Genomic DNA, 20,729 nt, shown 5'->3' with positions numbered 1-20,729 from the left:
CAGCAGAGGGTGTTGTGTACTCATGAAGACGTGTGCTGCTCCACCTGTCTCAGTGTGTGTTTATGTGCTAGTTAGCGAGCGACGTGTTGGTCGCGAACGAATCGGCAGCAGCCGACTCGCACTGTTGGGAGCCAATCGGGAGCCGATTTGCTTTTTCCTTGTCTTGTTTTGTGCTAAAGGCGAATGTCTTCGGTCAAGATGTGCGGCGTGCGTCTCTCTGTTCGCATTGAGCAGGGAGAGGGGCGAGGCTAAACACGCACAGACCCCCCCCGTGAAATTGCACTTATATTGCTCTCGGTGCGTCATAAAATCCTAGTCTAATGCAAAACTGTCATCAACTTAAAGCCTTTTCCCCAGCAGCATAAGGCCTGCGAGCATTATTGAAAATGGAACGTCCTAGTTCCTGTGGGAAAGCGTGAGCGAGGGAGAATAAACATAAACCAACATCAAGTCCACTCAAGTTGAAACGAGGCTTTTCTTATTTGTTGAAAAAGTTTCACCTTTCATCTGCAAGGCTTCTTGAGTCCTAAAATTTTACGTGTTGAGTTTCCCAATTTATGTCCCAGCTGGGGACAAATTGCAGGGGTCACCGCACTCCTCACTGCACGGAATGAACACTGCTGAGTTTGTCTCTGAATTTGGGGTGAACCGGCTTTTTTCCGCTTGTGAGCACCCCCACGGGACGTACCCACCGGAGACAAATATCTAGAAACCCCACACCTAACATTTTAGACGGAAGGTGAAACGTCTTCAACAAAGAGGAGTCCAACTACCTGGATTCAACCTTCACGGACTACCATGACCCGGATGACTGAGAGTCATATACCGCCATCTAGTGTTTCACAGGCGACACGACAGCCACACGCGAGCAATAGCTCAGATGACGTTTTTATTATAGTAGGAAAATGTAAACAAATCTTCTTTACAGAGCACACTTAGTTTGGTTTAGAACAGACAACCAAGGAAGCATAATTACCATCATTGCCAACATTTGCATGAGAAAACAAGAGAAATGTTCCAAAAAAGTAAGAGGAAATGAGGGAGATTCTGATCTTGCGCAAGAACTTCCACTAGAATTTCACAAATATGTTATTTTACTGGTGTGCTTCCTTTAATTTGGCCTGACTTCACCGTACCAGTATTTCTGGTTCTACCGGCTGATCCGGTAGAACCAGAAATACTTTCTTCCCCGAGAAAACTTGGAATGGGGGAAACGATGAACAAGGGAGGGCACCAGGAAACAAGATACAGGAGTTTCCCTGTGAGAATGGGAGGGTCGACAGGTATGATCATTCCTTTCCTTGACCTCTTTGCCTTCCTTGACTGACTTTAGTGTGGACTTTTTGTAACTGGTCCTTATCCAGCCCCGCCCCCCCCTTTACATCACTAATTGTCTTTGCTACTGTGAGAAACGGACCAAACAATGGCAACACCAGCGACCGTCTCATGCTTCCTTGTCATCCATGCACTCCGTGAACGCCTCGTCTTCATACAAGTCCTCCAGCTCGCCGTCTCTGCTGCCCTCCAGGCTGATGTTCCTGCGGAGCAAGCAGACACTTCCGAGTCATGAACATGAAGGCTGAGCAGGGATGAGGAGGAGCTGGGCATGAGGATTCAGCTCAGTTGGGGGTAAGAGTGAGGAGAAGTTAGGATGAGGATGAGCAAAATAGTGGACGAGAGAAAAATCGGGATGAGTGCGAGTGGGATAAGGATGAGGAGAGGTCGGGAATGAGGATCAGGGAAAGTTGGGATGAGTGGAAAAAAGCCAGGAATGGGGATGAGGAAACATGGGATGAGATTGGCAATGATGAGTAAAACGGATAGATGGGAAATAAGCATGAGGTTATGATGAGGAAGCTGGGAACGAGGACAAGTCGGAGATAAGGAGTGACCATGTGGGGGTGACCATGAAAAGTTAGCATGAGGAAAAAGTTACAAACGAGGAGGAACAATAACGAGTAAACGTGAATCAGGATGAGGAGAAGTTGGAGATGAGAATCATTCGACGTTGGGAGAAACAAAAGGGAGGACAAGACATGAATGTGGATGAGAAAGCTGGGGATGAGAATAAACTTGGGCTGAGACATGAAGAGAAGGTGGGGATGAGAATAAACTTGGGCTGAGACATGAAGTGAAGGTGGGGATGAGAATAAACTTGGGCTGAGACATGAAGAGAAGGTGGAGATGAGAATAAACTTGGGTTGAGACATGAAGAGAAGGTGGGGATGAGAATAAACCTGGGTTGAGACATGAAGAGAAGTTGGGGATGAGAATAAACTTGGGCTGAGACATGAAGAGAAGGTGGGGATGAGAATAAACTTGGGCTGAGACATGAAGAGAAGGTGGGGATGAGAATAAACTTGGGCTGAGACATGAAGAGAAGGTGGGGATGAGAATAAACTTGGGCTGAGACATGAAGTGAAGGTGGGGATGAGAATAAACTTGGGCTGAGACATGAAGTGAAGGTGGGGATGAGAATAAACTTGGGCTGAGACATGAAGAGAAGGTGGAGATGAGAATAAACTTGGGTTGAGACATGAAGAGAAGGTGGGGATGAGAATAAACCTGGGTTGAGACATGAAGAGAAGTTGGGGATGAGAATAAACTTGGGCTGAGACATGAAGAGAAGGTGGGGATGAGAATAAACTTGGGCTGAGACATGAAGAGAAGGTGGGGATGAGAATAAACTTGGGCCGAGACATGAAGAGAAGTTGGGGATGAGAAAAAGATCATTTCAGACAAGGATGAGAGCAAAAAGTTGGCATAAGCATGAGGACCAACTGGGGATGAGTTATGGCTAACAGTTTTTAAAAAGTTGGGATGTTGTGATGAAAAGTTCAAGATCGGGATGAGAATAAATCAGGGCTGGGGATGAGGAGACGTTAGGCAGATGAGCGGGACGGGTGAAGCCGGCGCAAAGCTCTTCAATAAACGATTGTTCCGCATTGTTGGGAGCTTTGTGTCGTCTCTCTGGACACTTTGGACAACGGAGGACTGGACGAGTTGATCTACGTGCTGCAGGCAAATGTACCTCAAAGAAGGATGAAGCAGAGGCGAGGACCTCAACAGGCCCCAAGAACCACTGCAACAAACACACATCGTAGTCGTCTCACGCTGGACTTTTGTTAGGAGTCAGTTTGTTCTGCAAAGGGTTTGGACCTTTTGGAACATTCAGGCTCTTGTTTGGATGCACATTTTAGCGTACAGTACAGTAGCGTAGAGCCTACAGTTTAGCAATAAAAAAGTACCGTACATCAAAAGAATGCAGCCCAATCTTGATGGCTGAGACGTGCGTATTTTTAACTGAAGGAATGTATTTTTATCCGCTGCTGTGAGGCGGATGGGATTTGCCGAGGGCGTCAGGAGAGAGGGGACTTACATAAGAAGACCACCCGGGGCAGACATGGACCTCTCTGCCCGTCTGGCCTGACACTCGAAGGGGTTACTGAAGGAGCGCTTCCTCAGCATGGACTTCACCAGGATCTGCAGTTCATGGAAAATACGCACATTATCTATCCATCCATCCATCCATCCATCTTCTATGCCACTTATCCTCGCGGGTATGCTGGAGCCTATCCCAGCTGACTTTGGGCAAGAGGCGGGGTACACCCTGGACTGGTGGCCAGCCAATCGCAGGGCACATATGTGCCAATATGCACATTATTTCATCGCAAACATCATTGACAGAGTGAATATTTTACGTGAGAAACCGGGCCTACGTAGTCACTCACCACCGTGGAGAGACTGGGGATGAGTTTGACGCTGTTCTGCACCTCCTCCTCCGTGACATCCACCGCTGTGCAGTGCTCCTCCTCCAGGGGCAGAGGGTTGGCGCCGCCCTCGGTCACCCACGGGTTGAGCTGTGACCGTGCACATCACGTATTAGCCACACCCCTCGCGTAATTCACTGGCAGCTCACCTTGATTTCAGGGATGGTGATTCTGGTTTCAGGGTTCTTATCCAGCATCTTCTCAATGAGAAGCTTTAGGTCAACACTTATTGGTGGACTGTGGAGAGGAAGAAAAGAAGGCACAACGTTGAGTACAACAATCTTAGTCGGTGCTTCCCAAAAGAGATTTTCTCCTTACATTTCTGGAAACTCCACGGGTTTGTTCTTGATCTTGTTGTGTAGGGAGACAATGTATTCGTCATAAAAAGGGCACTGGAGGAGAAGCAGGAGTAGAGGCCATTTGGTGAATGCTATGACTGCTGAATGTGAGTGGGTTGGTATTCAGCGTGAAAGCTTGTTTACCTTCCCATACACGAAGCAGTAGAGCGTCACTCCCATCGCCCACACGTCTAAAGCCTGTAAAAAAAAAAAAAAGCCCAGGTCACCAGCAGGGTTTCATCGCAGTTCAGAACAATCATTTGCGGCCCGTCACGCAACGCTCACCTTTCCGCTGAAGCCCTGCTCTTGTTCCGTCATGGTCTCTGGCGCCATGAAGGCCGGCGTCCCCGCCGAGCTTGACAGCAGGGCGTCCGTGCCATCAAACTCGTTGCTCACGCCGAAGTCGGCGATCTTGACGTGGTCGTCGTCCCCCAGCAGCAGATTGGAAGGTTTGATGTCTCTGTGGATGATCTTGTGGTAGTGCACTAGTCAAGGGACGACAGCAGATGCGAACAGTCATTTCATTTGAATAAAGGCCCCCTATGATGCAAAAGTGTCGTTTATCGCTGGGGATGGGTTCCCAAAATAGCCTGCAATAAGTGAAACCTGCAAAGTAGCCAACCTTATTTGTTTTCAATGATTCTGTATGTTTTAAGGCTGTAAAACGCCTCAACACCTAAAACACTTTAGACACTTTTCTCAGACGGGCATGAACATTTTCTCACATTTCTCTCGTTTAAACACGCCAGGTTCAAACCTTCGTTTGAATTTAATTCACTCACGCATATTTCACTCCTGTGACCGTGCGTCTTCATCCCGGTGCCTCTCCGCTGCACTGTAGCGTTTTGTATCCTTGTTAAAACATACTGCTGCAGCACGCCTGCCCGAACCGAAGATTCCTCCTACAGCCGCGTAACTTCTACATTCCCTCAGCAGGTCCAGAAGCCCAACCTTTTGTGCGATGGTCGGCATCCTCCTCTGCCTTTTGGGCACAGAACGTTTCATCAACCTTGTGGGCTTTGTCGGTGAGAAACTTGCAGCAACACAAAGCCTGCGAGCTAGCATGCAAGCAAGGTAGCGATGACACAGGAGACACGGCAGGGCGGCACGAAGGAGGTTGATTGGCAACGGTCTACAGCCAATCAGGACGCAGAAGGCAATGGGTGGTGCAGACAGACGAGAGAGGGAAGAGAGAGAGAGACACTCAGCTTCCCACAATGCAGTTCTTCTTAAAGGGCCAGGCTTGGCCTTTAACAGTGTTCATACGCTGTAAAAAAAAAAATTAAAATGCACTAAAATTGCACAAAGAAATCTGCGAAAGAGCCAAAGGTGAATGGCAACAGAGCGAGGGAACACTGTTACAGTATTTAAAGACAAATCTTTGATATTATTAGTAATATCGGAGTTATTAGTATCAACATTTCACCTTTTTCTCTTTGCATTGTGGCTTCTTGCTCTATTTTTCCCATGTTTGCTGGGTTTTTTGGGGGGTAATTTTACTTCAACAATCTGCCGCAGACCAATAAAAAAAACACCAGCCACCAATGGCCCCCGGGTCACACTTTGCACACCCCAGCTCTAACGGTAATATGCGTTTATGAGCACCAGACGTAAGAAAAATCTACCATCTCCCTCACTCGTTTGCTCCGCTTCCAGGTTATGTCATGAAGGCAAAACAACCTCCATGGTACTAGTGTGGGACTGGAAGGGTCTTTAAGGCCGCATGCATGAGTGCTTAGCATGTTGGCCTCACATTCCAAAGGTCGAGGGTGTGAGCCTCTCTGTGTGGCGTGTGCATGTTCTCCCCGTGTGTGCAAGGAACTGAAGACTTGAAATTGTCCATAGGTGTGAATGCTTCTTTATCAATACACGATGTGCCCTGATTGGCCAGCGACTAGGCCGTGGTGTATCCCACGACCCAATGAGGACGAGCGGAACAGAAGATGGATGGATGGTACCTCTAAAGACACTTATGTCAACGTACAATACTCTATGCCCAGGACGACATCTCTGAAGTAAAAGCGAGCTTGCTCCTCCGTCAAGGGATTATCTGTGGGCACTTCCATCACTGGACTGAGGGGGGAGACAAAAGAGAAGATAAAAAGTTAGGCACATCAAATTGTATCTGCTCTTCCTCGGAAACTTTACAAGACGACATCCACGAGTAACAACGTACCCCTTTGTCATCAGTTCGAAGGCTTGAGGACATGATAGCAGAAAGACGCCAGGTTTACCCACCAGGAGATAACTTACACTTTCAACCGTAAACAAGCTCCTACCCATGTGCAGGCCGTCTTCATCAGGATCATCAAGCACCTGCAAAAGCACATCAGCACAAAAGTAGCTTAGTGGTAGTAGTGTCACTCATGCCAAGCATCATTTATACGATGTAGATTGCCATCGTCGCAGGTGCTCATTGTCCAACTCACCTCCACCAGCTTGACAACGTTATGGTGGGAGAGCTTCTTCAGGATGGCGATCTCCCGGTAGATTTTCTCTAGAGGAAGCACTGCTTTAGGGAAGGCCGCCGCCTCCTGCTGTTGGGAGTCTGACCCCTGCGGAGGCAGACGACCTGAAAAGGAACCCGAACGCATCACCGCAATGTCAACACGTCACGAGTTAAACGTGTTGTTGTCGTGTTGCTCACGCAGAAATCCAAACTGCTTCATCAGCCTCTTCTTTGACACAACCTTCATTGCCTGGATGGAGGAAAACATGCTGTTAGGTGACCACAATACCAAAAGAGATGTTATGGTAACATCAAGAGATGTTCAGTCAAATGTAAACACACTGAGTGGGAAAAGAGGCAACCACTTACATAATACTGTTCCGAGTCTTCATTATAAGCTAATTTCACGACTCCGTAAGAGCCCTAGAGTGTGTAGAATACAGGAGAACATTATTAAACTCATTTGTCATCCTTTATGGACACCAGTGGCCTTTTTAGATGAATAAAAGATGGCTTCAACCACTTTGGTAAAACTCTGTGCTCTTTTAAAGAAACAATCAAAACGTCATGCTTGAAATAAAGTGTGGCACTTGAATTCCACACTGCAGACGTGATTGTTTTGGTTTTGGCACGCCCGCGCACTGCCAGAGAAAGTGGGAGGAGACGTACTAGCCACAGGTCACCACAGGTTGAAAGGCATTCATCGGCTTACGCCGATCACGTAACGTTTCGCGGAAATTGGCCAATTTTGATCAGCGACCGATCGATCGGAGCATCCCTACTTTTTACCCGGTTCAGAACGGACCCTCTGATTCCGTACCTTTCTTGTTTGTCAGTTCAGATAGTGTGATTCATTGTATCAAACGCTTTTGTGAGATCCATAAACACGGCTGTGCCCTCTCTGCGGTCTATAGCGCTACAGCGGTAATTTCCTGGGTTATTTCGATTAGTGCCATAAGTTGAAAGCGTAGCTCTGCATCCGTATTGGCTGTCTCGAGTAATTAATTCCAATTTATACATTTGTCTAACCTGCTGTTGAATAGCTGTTCAGTGATTTTAGAAAATTGTGGCAATAAAGAAACTGGTTGGAAGTTTGTAAATTAATATTTGGCTCCAGTTTTGAAAATTGGTACTACTTTAGCCATTTTTATTTTATTTGGAAATTTACCATCTGAAATGGTGGATTACTGATTTACATCAGTGGTGATGCAATCTCATTCATGAACCTTTTAATAGTTTCCATGCCGATTCCATCACAATCAGTTGATGTTTTTGCTTTACATTTATTGACAATGTCAATGATGTCCTCTTTTGTCACATCAGTGGGGAACATGGAGGTGGGATGCGTCTATGCTTTCATTCCCGTTCTCCACTGTCAAGGAATTTAGTAGTAGTAGTAGTAGTAGTAGTAGTAGTAGTACTTTATTAATCCCACAGCAGGGAAATTCATCTGTTACAGCAGCAAGCAAGATACACAAGTATGTACACAAGTAAAGAATGCATAGTCATAGACAATGCATGCAATGAATAGACATAGTGAATACAAAATGGTTCAGGTGTTGTAAAGCCTGATAGCGGTCGGTATGAAGGACCTGCGGAACCTCTCCTTCTTACACCGTGGGTGTGCTGAAGAAGCTGCCCAGGGAAACAACAGTGTCATGTAGCGGGTGAGAGGTGTTGTCCATGATGGATGTCAGCTTAGCCAACATCCTTCTCTCCCCCACTTCCTCTACGGAGTCCAAAGGACCGTCCAGGACAGAGCTCGCTCTCCTGATCAGTCTATTTATCCTGCTCCTGTCCCTGTCTGTGCTGACCCCTCTTGGGGTCCTTTCTTCCAGATTTGGTCCAATGTATATGTATACAAAGTATTTCTTGAACCTGTCAACTACCTCGTTCGTATTATCATTTAGAGCGTTGCCATATAGATCATTGAGGGTAATCTGCTTTCTTGGAACCATTCCTGATGATATGCTGTTTAGGACGCCCCAATTTGCTTTAATGTTAGTATAAACATTGAAGTTTTTTCTCCTTGCATTGTCCCTTTTGCGCGATTTCTCCCATTTTTGCCGTTTTTATTGATTTTATTGACAGATTGCTGCTACTAAAAGGGAAAACGGCGCCATCTGGTGGCCGCTTCTTACCTTTCCAATCTCTTCCTTCAGCTTGTACTGGTTGAGCAGGACACAATCCTGGAGACAATAAAGGACAAATGCAGTCTCATAAACAAATTCTGTGCAAAGCCTGTGTATCAGTGATGTGTCGGTTGTGAACGAAGCGGCCCTCAGAGCCGGCTCGCCTCGTTGGGAGCCACTTGAGATCCGATTAGTTTTTTCTCCTCTCTTTTTCTGTTAAAGTGTGACGCCATAGGGGCGGGGTTAAACACACAGAGCACACAGAGGAGGAGTCTTTGAATGCCAATCTTCACTAAAGACACAACTGTTACCTGGATGCTGCTTTTTCTTTTTGTTTTGCACTTTTACATTTATGTTTTGTTGAATGGTGTGTTGTTGATATTGTGTAATTTGATTGTAAATACAAATTTGCATGCAGACATTTGACTTTGTCTATTGAGATGTTCTTGTATTTTATAATATATTATTATATTTTTTGTAGCTGTTCATCAAGTATTTAAATAAATCCATGTAAATAATAAACATTTGATATGATGTATTTTTTTACATTAGTAACTGTTTTTACACAATACATAATTTGGTAATAAATTAATTTAAGACAACAAAAAAAATCAGAGGAGCCACTTGAGAGCCGAAAGAGTCGGTTCTTAATAATGAGCCGACAACCGGCTCTCTAAAAAAAAGAGCCAAAATATCCATCACTATTGAGTATCCTTATTTTTTCCCATTTGTTGCTGTCAGTTAAATCTCGCTATCAGTTTGTGTGCCGTCATTTGGTCACGTGGTGTGGCGCGACCAATCGCGCACCGGTTAAAAGTGGCGTCTCCTTCTGTGTGTGGCAGTGGGGAGGATCTCTCACACACCCACGCACGATTAGGACTACGGGTTGGTTCAAACCTCTTTTCAACCATCTACTGTACAATTCCGCGTTTAATGGTTCGAATTAAACATTTAGGAGGCCGAATGGGAAAAAGAAACAATGCATGTAGCATTAGCTAGCCGCCTCCATTCATTTCAATGGACCTGCGGTTGGACGCGGTTAGCTGGAGTCAAGTGTGCCTTACTTCTACCAAAATGTAACAACGAAACCTGCTGAAGCAATGGTTTGAAATTGTAGCCTTTGGATACATTTATCATTAAAAGCGTACTTGATTACTTTTAAGATATGCTTTGTCTAATTTGAATGTTAGTCATTGTTACTTGAATTATGTACCTGTTGAATATTATTGTATATGAATTCGAACAACTATAAATGGTATGTATCTATATTGTTGAACTAGTAATATTTCCGCGTATAATTCAGAATACATTGTATAGTAAGTTATAGTACACTTAAAAGCATTCCGTTTCCTGCCCAAGCTGAAAGCCTAATACTGTATATTATCTATAATGTGTTTTACTGTTATACAATCACCCATCACTGCTTTGTACAGTGAGTGTATCATTTTATGTAAACAGGTGTTCCACTTGCTATGCATACAACACAACGAGTGGGTGTGCGTGTGTGTGTCACCCCTCACGTCAGCGTCCGTGATGGACACCCGCTTGGTCTCGATGGTTGGCTGCCGGCTGATGCGGCTCCCTCGCTCCTGCAGAGACATCTTCCTGTCGGAGAGCCGCGCTCGGTGGGAGGTGGTGGGACGGTAGCCATTGGGTGTGGTGGCGCGGGTGGAGGCCACGTTCATGGCCGCCACCAGGTCTGCCAGCTCGCCGTGGTGTTCGGAGTCGGCGCTCATGATGCCCTGCCTGGACGGCCTTCAGAGAGGGTGGAAGGTCACAGGGGAAGCATCGATGCGCTAAGAGAAAGCAACATAGCAGATGGAGAATGTTAAGTATTCATTTATTACTCTTTTTATCCCTTTAGTGTCATGGTTTTTAAATTGTAGCCGATTTGCTAGTCCATACGGAAACGGCGAGGCGGCCTTTTCAGTTTTTTCACCCAGAACACCGTTCCCGTGTGGATGAGAGGCTGAAACGATAAGATACTTTGCCGTTTTGACGTGAAAACGTTTGCGTGTGGATAGCCCCTAAGATGTACATTCCACTTAAGCAGTTGATGCTTAATAAACAAAAACGTCAACAGGCAAACACCGAAGGCTCAACAACAGACAGGACTGACATGTTCAACATCAACAGGGCAGCACACTGCGTCCTGACTACAGCAACAACGTTCACAACAAATGGAACGCAGGGTTTCCCCTAGGATGTTTGGAAGCTGTGGTGGTGGGCTGCATGGGACGGCGGACTGCCGCCGCTATGTCTGCAATTTCATTTTTTTTAATTCTGACAAATTATATTAATGACTTATTTCTTAACTTATTTATTTAACCTTTTTCAACAACCAGCAGAACATGAACCGAGAACATTGCTAAACTGTTAATTTCATGGCAAAGCTGCAGAGAGCACTTCAAACGTGAGTCTATGTAGAATGTGGAGCCTCCTTTTGTTGTTACCCGACCTGTTTAGTCCAATAGCACTCTGTGACGAGTACAAAAGTACAACATGTTGTACTGTTTGACACAAACCTAAACAGTTTTAGAGTAATACGAACACATGGGAAATGAATTGTTCAATAATATATTTTTTTGTTCCAAATAACAACAAAGTTACTTTGACAAAAAGAAAGGAGAGGTGAGCTGTTTGTTTTATGTGACTGCCAACATTTTAATTGTACTTTATTTACAAAGCACATCTCCACCCAGTGTGCTCCTTTGTCATTAAATACCAGCGTCATGTTTGAATAGAACACTTATGAAAGCAAATATTCTTTGGTAAACTACTCAACGTCAGCTGGCGAGCTACTGCTAGCTTACGAGCTACCTGTTGGAAACCCCTGTGATAGCATCACTGTCTAAAGCTGTGCACACACACTACGTGTTTCTGTTGCACAACTTCGACACACAGCTAGTGTTTTGAAGACAAGCCGGAAGTATTACAATGATAACAAGAGAGCAAGATTAAGGGACACTTTGAAAAAGCAAGTTAGCATGTACACCATGAACGTGATAGCCACTTGTAGCTCGCCCGTGGGACAAAAATGAGCTGGCTATCTACAGCCAGAGAGCCAGGCAAAATGTGTAAACAAAGATGCGAGAAAGTCGAATGGGATTGAAACTGATAAGCTCAGCCTGTGGCAAACTGTCTGCTACTGCTAGCTGACTGCTTTTCATTCTCTCCATAATATGAGACAAAGTGAACGACAACACAAGCATACTTTTATCTGGTCACACACGTCATTATCAAAATAAAGCACAGTGAAACATTTTTATGATATTGTAAATTGTTTTCAAACAAATTGTGAATATGTGCATAAACAATCATCTACATATGTATCTACAGTACATAGCACACATATCCATTCATACAATACATTACCCAACATTGTTTTCAAGTTTTTACAAAACAACAACACATTTTTAAAGCGCTGCGCCACGATCAACCACATGTAGCGGAAACCCCGTAAACATGAATGCATGCTAACAAATGACACTCAGAAGTGTAAGAAAACAAGATATTACAATTGCTTAAACAAGTCACGTCAACGATCCATGATGGCGACCGCAGTTTGACATTGGAGCAGATTAACTGTACTTCCATTATGTCTTCTGGGCAAAATGAATGAGGAACATGAAGTCTTCTGGTAAAGATTTCTCTTCACAAATATGTCAAAAATAAAGTCATAAAAGTCACCAGAATCCACAATCCAATGAAGTCCAAGATTGTACGAAGGTAATAATGATACAGGCTGATCCGGGCCCTTTAAGAAGAATCGCATTGTGGGAAGTTGAGTGTCTCTCTTCCCTCTCTCATCTTTCAGCACCGTCCATTGTTTTCTGCATCCTGATTGGCTGTAGGCCATTGTCAATTTCCTGTGTCATCGCTAGCTAGCTTGCTAACTTGTAAATGAATCTTCGGTTCTAAGGACTGCAGCAATCGGTTTTAACAAGGATACAAAGACGCTACAGGACAGCGGAACGACGCCAGGATAAGGCACGGTCAGAGGAGTGAAATACGTGTGTTCTTGTGTCTGACCTGTAGGTCGATCATTAAAATTCAAGCAAAGGTTTGAACTTTTTTGAGTCTTTAAACAAGAGAAATGTGAGAAGGTGTAAGAAGTGTATGGTGAGGGGTTTGGAAGTTGGCTACTTCACGGATTTCACTTATTGCAGGCTATTTTGGGAACCTATCCCCCTGCGATAAACGAGGGAACACTGCATATGAAAGCGTACTTCTTTTGGCGAGCTGTCAACACACAGTAGCGGAGCATTGTGGCTGTAGTCGTGCAGTGTTGCAGAACCGCACTTGAACACGACCCAGCAGTTTGGTAGCCATGTGGTGTTTGGAAATAAAACAGAATGGAATGAATCAATTCAATTAAACAAGGCTGCACTGTTGCAAATACTGAGCTGAGAGCTGGAAAGCTTCTTATGCAACACGGTTTACGAGCATTCAAGTCGTTACAAGTTGCACATGCTTGCACCCCAGCGTTATTTTACGTACTGTACCGCCACCACAGACGGTTAATCTGATAAAGAACATTTGTTTGTTCATCAACAGAATGCAGCTCCACAGAAACAACATACAGCAGGGTGGGATTGGACGCTACTTACACAGAAGTGGTAGGTGGGCCTCATGTGCTTCATCAGGAGGAGGAGGTGGGACACCTTTTGTGTCTCAGTGCAGAACTTTCACTGATAATCTGGAAGGGACGTCGGCAGGGCGCTTGTCTTTGGGATTAAGTGAGGCCGCATATAGCTCAGCTGAGCACAGTTATCCCCACAGAATCCACCTGAGCGAGACACTAAAAAGCCACACATGACCAAGGGCAGGGAAACACATGTGACTCCATTCACACAAATGGAGTCAAGTGCACCGCATGCTGATTTGCAACATAGAAACGAAAAAACATGCAAAATGGAACATCGCTAATTCTGCCAAAAAAGCAGCCAGGCGTGATGTCGCAATACATGACAAGTGTGGAAAAACAAACAGATCTGCCCGAAGGATAGAATTGTTGTGCTCTCACGCATGGAAAGACAGTGTCCATGCAAAAGGCGTAAGAGCAAGCAAAGAGACAACCGTCCTGAAAAACTTGATCCGCAAGCCAAGAAGCATGACATCACACAAACTATTCATTTCTGCAAACAGGATTCTTGTTTTTCTCCGCCAATTGAGGCCATAAACTTTCCCGTTCGAGGAGACGTGCTCACGCTGGCTTTGAGAATCTCAACTATCGTTCCATTTTGGGTCAGGTGGATGGACTGCTTCTTGGTCACGGGCCATCTTCAACAAGAACAATCCTGATTGTCACTGCTGTGTACACGCTATACAAGGTCAAGGTCACAGAGGGTTTATTTGTGTAGCACCTTTGAGCAAACATGGCAGTTCATAGTCATTAAGAAGACAAACAAGATCAAAGACATGTTTCAATACAATGTGAGGAATTCAAGTCAACAAGCATGTAGTGAAATTAGAGCGCATTCCTCCACAAAAAGGCAATACTTCCTCAACGTTGATGAAACTGTCAAGCTTGTCCAGCCAGTACTTGATGTCTACTTCATGCTGTATGCACGATGTTATGAATGACATCACTGCCTACAGCGGACTCACAGACCACACCAGACACTTTTCATCAAATTCCTTAAGAACTCCACTTAACAGAGAAAACCCCCCACGCCTGAAACCCCAACTGCACCAGTTAGACACTATAAAAACATGTTATTTATATCCCTGAAGTGTCCCTTTATGCTACTGTGAGTCATTAGGGGAACATGTGCAGGCTGATTGGACAGCATTTGGGCTTTGAGTCTCGCTCACTGAGGGCCCAAGTGACAACCGACAGGAAAGGTTAGAGTGCAGACTGCAACGACTGCTGCAGCCTCACCACACCTCTTTTAATTTGCTCATAGCTCATAAACATAACGATGTTCCATGAACCCAAGCGGAGAAACGAGGCCATGAATCTAAAAAATCAAAATAAAACAAATACAATGAATACAACTGTAACATGTCCAACATGTCAATGACTTGCGCTACAGCACACACCCTTTGTAGAACGCCGTAGGTCCCTCTTTGACCAGCATGGTGAAAGCACAGTTGATGGCGCTGCTGTACTGGCCCGGCACGGAGTTCATGTAGCGCGTTTTGATCACGTCGACAGGGGAAGCCACGATGGTGGTGCAGAACCCTGCGGCAAAGGCGGCTGTGAAGTGACACGGCATGTTGTCTAGTGGACAAAAATAATTAAAAAAGGACCTCAGTGTCAAGAAAGGGAGTCTTTGGAACATGAGGACAACTGGTTGCACTGGCCAAAACAAAACGTACAGTGGTGTGAAAAGATGTTTATCCCCTTCCTGATTTATTTTTTTTCCACACTTAAATGTTTCAGATCATCATCAAATGTAAATATTAGTCAATGACAACACAACTCAACACTTTATGCACTTTTTAAATGAAACTTTTTATTATTAAGGGATAAAAACATCCAAAGCTACATGTCCCTGTGTGATAAAGTGATGGCCCCCAACCTAATAATAAGTGGTTGCCCCCCCCCTTAGCAGCAACAACTGCAATCAACTTGCAATGAGTCTCTTCCAGCGCTGGGGAGGAATTTAGCAGAATTGTTGTCATTCAGCCACATTGGAGGCTTTTCCTTTTGAAGGTCATGCCACAGCATCTCAATAGGATTCAGGTCAGGACTTGGACTAGACCACTCCAAAGTCTTCAGCCAATCAGAGGTGGACTTGCTGGTGTGTTTTGGATCATTGTCCTGCTGCAGAACCCAAGTTGCTTTCAGCTTGAGGTCACCAACAGATGGCCGAATTCTCCTGGTTCCATTCATCACAAGTCTTCCAGGTCCTAATGACCATCACACTACCACCACCATATTTTACTGTTGATGTTCTTTTTCTGAAATGCCAGATACCGGATGTTGTTGTGGAGTCTTTTGTGACCTCTCGGATGAGTCGTGGCTGCGTCCTTGGAATCATTTTGGTTGGCCGGCCACTCCTGGGAAGGTTCACCAATGTTCCATGTTTTTGCCATTTGTGGATAATGGCTCTCACTGTGGTGCGCTGGAGTCCCAAAGCTTTAGAAATGGCTTTATAACCTTTTCCAGACTGACGGATCTCAATTAATCTCAGTCGACAGGGGGACAATCTTTTTCCACACAGGCCATTTAGGTTTGGAATTTTTTTCTCCCTTAATTATAAAATGTTTCATTTAAAAACCGCATGTTGTGTTCAATGGTGTTGTCGTTGACTAATATTTAAATTTGTTTGATGATCTGAAACATTTGAGTGTGACCATCGTGCAAAAAAATAAGAAATCAGGAAGGGGGCAAACACGTTTTCCCACCACTGTATATGACCTCTAAACTTGCAGAAGAGTGTTTGTACGTGCCTGACATCAGCTTGTACTGCAGGATGCGCTCCTTGATGATGTCATAGGTCACCATCTCACAGCAGTTGACGATGGCGTTGCGAGTTATATTGGGCAGACAACCTGCAGTGACAGACATACTTACAGTGGGAATTGTAATATGAGATGAATTCCAGTGTAACTTGCATACACGTTCAAATAAATTAACTATAACCAAAACCACATTTCTGAATAAAGAGGTGGAAATTCAAAATGTGTGTTTAAAAAAAAAAAAAAATCTGATTCATCGATTAAGCGAAAAGTAATCGACCGATTAATCGGTTGTTGCAGCCCTAATTCACACTCTTTGCCATGAAGCTGATGTGCATCCTTTTTCCACGGACTATCCTTGAGATGTTTTCTGCAGCATAGTTGGAGTCCACCTGTGGTACATTCCATTGAATGGACGTGCTTTGGAAAGGCACACACCGTCTGTATAAGGAAGAAGTGTTGACTCGACTTGGACTTCGACATCAATGACTCGGGATCTGACTCGGACTTTAGTCTGATGACTTAAGAAAGACTTGAGATTTTCAGTGATTGAGTAAAGTGTGTCTCCATTCAAAGTATTCAACTAACGGAATCGTTACGTAATTTCCAGCAAGACCACGTATTTTCCCTTTGAATCTGCCGCATTGAATGAATCTGTCAGTGTCCAATCAGGATGAAGAACTAACAACGAATGAATGGATGACATAAATCCTAAGCACTGTAAGCACTCTGGTCTTATTTTATTTACAAAATAAAACCATTCAAAATGCATTCATTGTATTTGTCAAACATTGTTAAAATGGCATTTCATTTGGGAGACACTAAACAGTGCTTATGACTTGTAAGGACTCGAAAATTTCAAGCCTACGACTTTGGACTTGACTTGACTTGTCGTGAGACTCGGCTTGGACCTGCATGTCTTGACTTGAGATCTGACTCGAGACTTGAAAAGGTCTCACAACTGGCAGTACATGTCGGAGCACAAACCAAGCATCAAATCAAAGGAATTGTGTGTCAGCCTCTGAGACAGGTTGTCTGCAGGTATAAATCTAGCAAGGGAAAAGAAAAATGTGTGCTGCTTTTAAGGTCTTAATGAGCACAACGGCCTCCATCCTCCGAAAATGGAAGACGTTCTGAGAGCTGGCCAGCCGTTCTGTGTGGAGCGAGCAGAACCTTCCAGAAGGCCAAGCAACAGAAGCCGCTGCTGAGGCACAAAAGGCACATGGCAGCCTGCCTGGAGGTTGCCGAAGGGCACCTGAAAGATTGAGCTCTATGGCATGAACGCATGGTGGTGGCAGCATCAGGACGTGGGGATGTTTTTTCCGTGGTAGCAAAAGGGGAATTGGGCTAGCGGGAAAGATGAATGCAGCAACGTACAGACACATCCTGGATGAAAAACATCTGGGACGGGGGTGACTGTTCATCTTTTAGTAGGACAAGAACTTCAGCAAAACTCTGGCTGTGCACAAGACGCTTTACATTGACACTCTTCCAGTAACGATTGTTCTGTCATCACATTTTACCTTTCCACAGCCCCCGGACGCCCTCGTCCCTGGCTATGGTCTTGTAGGCGTCCATGGTGCCGCTGTACCTCTTCACTGAGCCGCACTCAGGCAGGTTGATCTGCGCCTGGAACCTGACTTTCACCACGTCAGTGGGCTGGGCCACGGCCACCGCCATGGCCCCCGTGGTGCAGCCCGCCAAGAGCCGAGACCCGATGCCGGCACCTGTGATGCAAGCAGACACGACTTGATGGAGGGATAAAAGCACAGGCCTCTCCAGCATGACAATGTGGAAAAAAAGCCAGCACAGACGGCGCTGGCTTCAATTGACAGCTGCAGGGAAGATAATAAAGATATGTAGTGGGTACAAGTGGAACGGATGCCAGCCTGTGAAGCTGTGCAAGTATACGTTGGTAAACCTCACTCGCTCTGCCTTAAGGCGTAAGGTGAGAAGCACTGTCATCCGGAAGAAGCTCAGAGAGTAGAACAGCTGCTCCTCCGCATTGGGAGGAGCCCAATGAGGTGGCTCAGGCATGGTAAGGACGCCTCCCTGACGAGGTGTTCAGGGCACGTCCAACCGACAGGAGGCCTCGGGGAAGACTCAGGACATGTTGGAGAGACTATGTCTCTCAACTGGCCTCAACGACTTGGGATCTGCCGGGAGGATCTGGACAAAGTAGCCGAGGAGAGGGAAGTCTGGGCTTAAGATAAAATAAGATACGATATTCCTTTATTCTTCTCACAAGGGGAAATTCCAGATAGGCAAGCCTTTTGGCTTGTTGGGCATCGGGAAGAGGGTCCTCTTCCTCACTCTCTGTTGTTGTCTGCTTTCTTGTAACTGCGTGTTTAACTTTCTAACAGGCAGGCCCCAGTCAGTCAGAGTCCACAATCGCACATCCAGCTCAAGAATTGTGAGCACTGGGACCCCACAGGGGTGTGTGCTGAGTCCGCTCCTCTACACGCTCTTCACCTACGATTGCGTGGCCTCCCAGAACAACACCAGCATCATTAAATTTGCGGATGACACTACAGTCATCAGCCTGATCACTGGTGGTGTTGAAACATCATACAGAAGAGAGGTGGCGGACCTCATAGCTTGGTGTCGTGATAACAATCTCCTTCTCAATACAGATAAGACTAAAGAGATGATCATCGACCCAAGAACAAGGGAAAAGGAGCCGCATAGACCCCTGTTTATTGATGAGACTGAGGTGGAGAGGGTGAAAACCTTCAAGTTCCTTGGCACACACATCAGCGAGGACCTCACCTGGTCTCACAACACCCAACAAATTCTGAAGAAGTCCCAAAGGAGACTGTACTTCCTGAGAAGACTGAGGAAATTTGGCATGTCCACCACAATCCTGAGTTGCTTCTACAGATGCACTATGGAAAGTGTCCTTACCGCCTCCATCACTGTTTGGTACGGTAACTGTACAACACGTGATAGGAAGGCACTCCAGCGGGTGATCAAGACCTCACAGAACATTGTTGGGGCAGCCCTCCCCTCACTGCAAGACATTTATAAATCTAGAGTCCTACGCAGAACACACAACCTCATCAAGGACAGCACACATCCACAACACTCATTATTCACACTCCTACCGTCAGGCAGACGCTACAGGAGTTTGAAGTCCAGGACCACAAGGCTGGCGAACAGCTTTTACCCACAGGCCATCAGGCTTCTCAACGAAGCACTCACACACGCTGCACGCAACACACGCACACACACACACACACACACACTCATAACTCTTTATTCATTTATCTGTATTAATGTCTCTACTGTTCTTGTTGCTTAATTTATTGGTATTTATGTTTCTTATGTTCTTATTCATTTTGTTGTGTTTTCTTTCTTTTTTTTTCATTGCATAGCAGAACCACCTGTTTTACTATGCATATGACAAGAAAACTCTTGAATCTTGCTTAGGTTGCTGCCCCCGCGACCTGACATCGGATAAGCGGTAGAAGATGGAATAGATGCTAAAGATAGATAAAACATAGACTGCTGCACCTAGGATGTAAGCAGCGTTTATTTCAAACTGGTCTGACTGGTTATCGGCAGGGGAGAAACGGATTGTGTTGTACTGCAGTTATGACTCTTTAGCTGTCAACTTTATGTGAATGACGCTGCTTATATGGAGAAGGCCTGTGGCGTGAACCCAGTGGAATGCGCACTTGATCTATCTAAAATGCAAGTCAGGACTCGTGCGCTCACATGTTGACCCAAATGAAAGTATTTGCTAGTCTTCGGTGAAGTGTCTGATCATTCTTATATCATGCATCCTTTCACACAGCTGTATCACTTACTCTCCGAGCCCCTGCTGTAGAACTGCTTCATGGTGTCGTACAGGCCCACCCTGACCGAGGCGAAGCTCATCTGTCGGTGGAGACCCGCCACCAGTCCATTATACAGGCTCCTGGGCCCCTCGGTTCTCACGATGGTGAAGATGGTTCCAAACACGCCTCTGTATGTTGCCCTCTGACCCTTCACCAAAGGCTTGGCTTCCCCTTGAATCTAAAGTACAGGAGGATGGTGTTAGTATGTATGGAATGTAAAAGTCATACTGGTCCGTCATCCTCACCTGCAGCCTGACTTTTGCGGTATCCAGCGGGAAGGTGACCAGGTCCGCCACGCAGCCGGCGAGTCCAGCCGAAACAATCTTGACGGGCACGGTCGGGGTCAAATCGCTGGAACCGCCACTGACCATGACAAACGGTGGAAATCAAGCTGTCCTTAAGCAGAAAGACAACTGCCTCATGAGTGCCCTGAGGAGGTTATTCCCAGCTGATCAGGCTTGCTCTGATAGATCCAGGACATAGGAACTTATTCCTTCAAAAGCCAAGCAGTGGCCAGCTGCTCATGCCATTGTCAACATAAAAGTAAAAATCCGTAGCAACCAGTCAAGACGTGATTGTGTGTGTGTGTGCGCTCATGGAGAGACTGGATTCAGCCGGGTGAACAGCTGCTTCGCTTTTTAACAGAGGCACTGCGAGCGAGGAAAGCAAACACACCCCAATGCAAATGAGCCACTCAACCTGCGCTATTAACTGGCTGACACCTCACGTGTGCTCTCTGTTCTAGTCTGAGACGAGTTCCTGTAACAAGAAGCTGTCACAGAGGCGCATCA

The 20,729-nt window shown here is 45.5% G+C and overlaps 2 protein-coding genes across 8 annotated transcripts; both read right to left on the bottom strand.

The window, feature by feature from the left end:
- Window positions 1–876: 876 nt before the first annotated feature.
- Window positions 877–13,449, bottom strand: camkk1b (calcium/calmodulin-dependent protein kinase kinase 1, alpha b). 6 transcript variants are annotated; one of them, XM_054793811.1, is made up of 17 exons: window positions 13,300–13,449; window positions 10,210–10,485; window positions 8,699–8,746; window positions 6,927–6,980; window positions 6,756–6,807; window positions 6,538–6,680; window positions 6,388–6,424; window positions 6,285–6,306; window positions 6,093–6,181; window positions 4,394–4,593; window positions 4,253–4,306; window positions 4,089–4,162; window positions 3,920–4,007; window positions 3,732–3,860; window positions 3,380–3,483; window positions 3,032–3,082; window positions 877–1,538 (listed from the first exon to the last, which is right to left on the bottom strand). In XM_054793811.1, the coding sequence occupies exons 2-17, from the start codon at window positions 10,423–10,425 to the stop codon at window positions 1,445–1,447; spliced, it is 1,455 nt and encodes a 484-aa protein (XP_054649786.1). In that variant the 5' UTR covers window positions 10,426–10,485; window positions 13,300–13,449; the 3' UTR covers window positions 877–1,444. The 6 variants fall into 6 exon arrangements, with proteins under 6 accessions (XP_054649786.1, XP_054649782.1, XP_054649783.1 ...); XM_054793807.1 differs by having other exon boundaries at window positions 6,285–6,424; XM_054793808.1 differs by having other exon boundaries at window positions 877–3,082.
- Window positions 13,450–14,505: 1,056 nt separating this feature from the next.
- Window positions 14,506–20,554, bottom strand: LOC129190968 (dicarboxylate carrier SLC25A8-like). Of its 2 annotated transcripts, XM_054793812.1 has the most exons (6): window positions 20,184–20,550; window positions 19,909–20,116; window positions 17,623–17,826; window positions 16,091–16,192; window positions 14,735–14,915; window positions 14,506–14,652 (listed from the first exon to the last, which is right to left on the bottom strand). In XM_054793812.1, exons 1-6 carry the CDS (start codon window positions 20,307–20,309, stop codon window positions 14,538–14,540), a joined length of 936 nt encoding a protein of 311 aa, XP_054649787.1. In that variant the 5' UTR covers window positions 20,310–20,550; the 3' UTR covers window positions 14,506–14,537. The 2 variants fall into 2 exon arrangements, with proteins under 2 accessions (XP_054649787.1, XP_054649788.1); XM_054793813.1 differs by lacking the exon at window positions 17,623–17,826 and having other exon boundaries at window positions 20,184–20,554.
- Window positions 20,555–20,729: the final 175 nt, after the last annotated feature.

The sequence above is a fragment of the Dunckerocampus dactyliophorus genome, chromosome 12 (genome assembly GCF_027744805.1).
Source record: "Dunckerocampus dactyliophorus isolate RoL2022-P2 chromosome 12, RoL_Ddac_1.1, whole genome shotgun sequence".
NCBI lineage: Eukaryota > Metazoa > Chordata > Actinopteri > Syngnathiformes > Syngnathidae > Dunckerocampus > Dunckerocampus dactyliophorus.
This window is presented reverse-complemented; position numbering and strand designations above follow the sequence as displayed.

Excerpts from the sequence above, each read along its gene's own strand:
- camkk1b (XM_054793805.1), bottom strand. The coding sequence starts at position 10,425 with ATGAGCGCCGACTCCGAACACCACGGCGAGCTGGCAGACCTGGTGGCG. Across the intron at positions 4,307-4,393 it reads AGCAGGGCTTCAGCGGAAAG|GCTTTAGACGTGTGGGCGAT; the intron begins GTGAGCGTTGCG and ends TTTTTTTTACAG. Across the intron at positions 4,163-4,252 it reads ACTGCTTCGTGTATGGGAAG|TGCCCTTTTTATGACGAATA; the intron begins GTAAACAAGCTT and ends CTTCTCCTCCAG.
- LOC129190968 (XM_054793812.1), bottom strand. The coding sequence starts at position 20,309 with ATGGTCAGTGGCGGTTCCAGCGATTTGACCCCGACCGTGCCCGTCAAG. Across the intron at positions 20,117-20,183 it reads CCGCAAAAGTCAGGCTGCAG|ATTCAAGGGGAAGCCAAGCC; the intron begins GTGAGGATGACG and ends CCTGTACTTTAG. Across the intron at positions 14,916-16,090 it reads GCAGTACAAGCTGATGTCAG|ACAACATGCCGTGTCACTTC; the intron begins GCACGTACAAAC and ends TTTGTCCACTAG.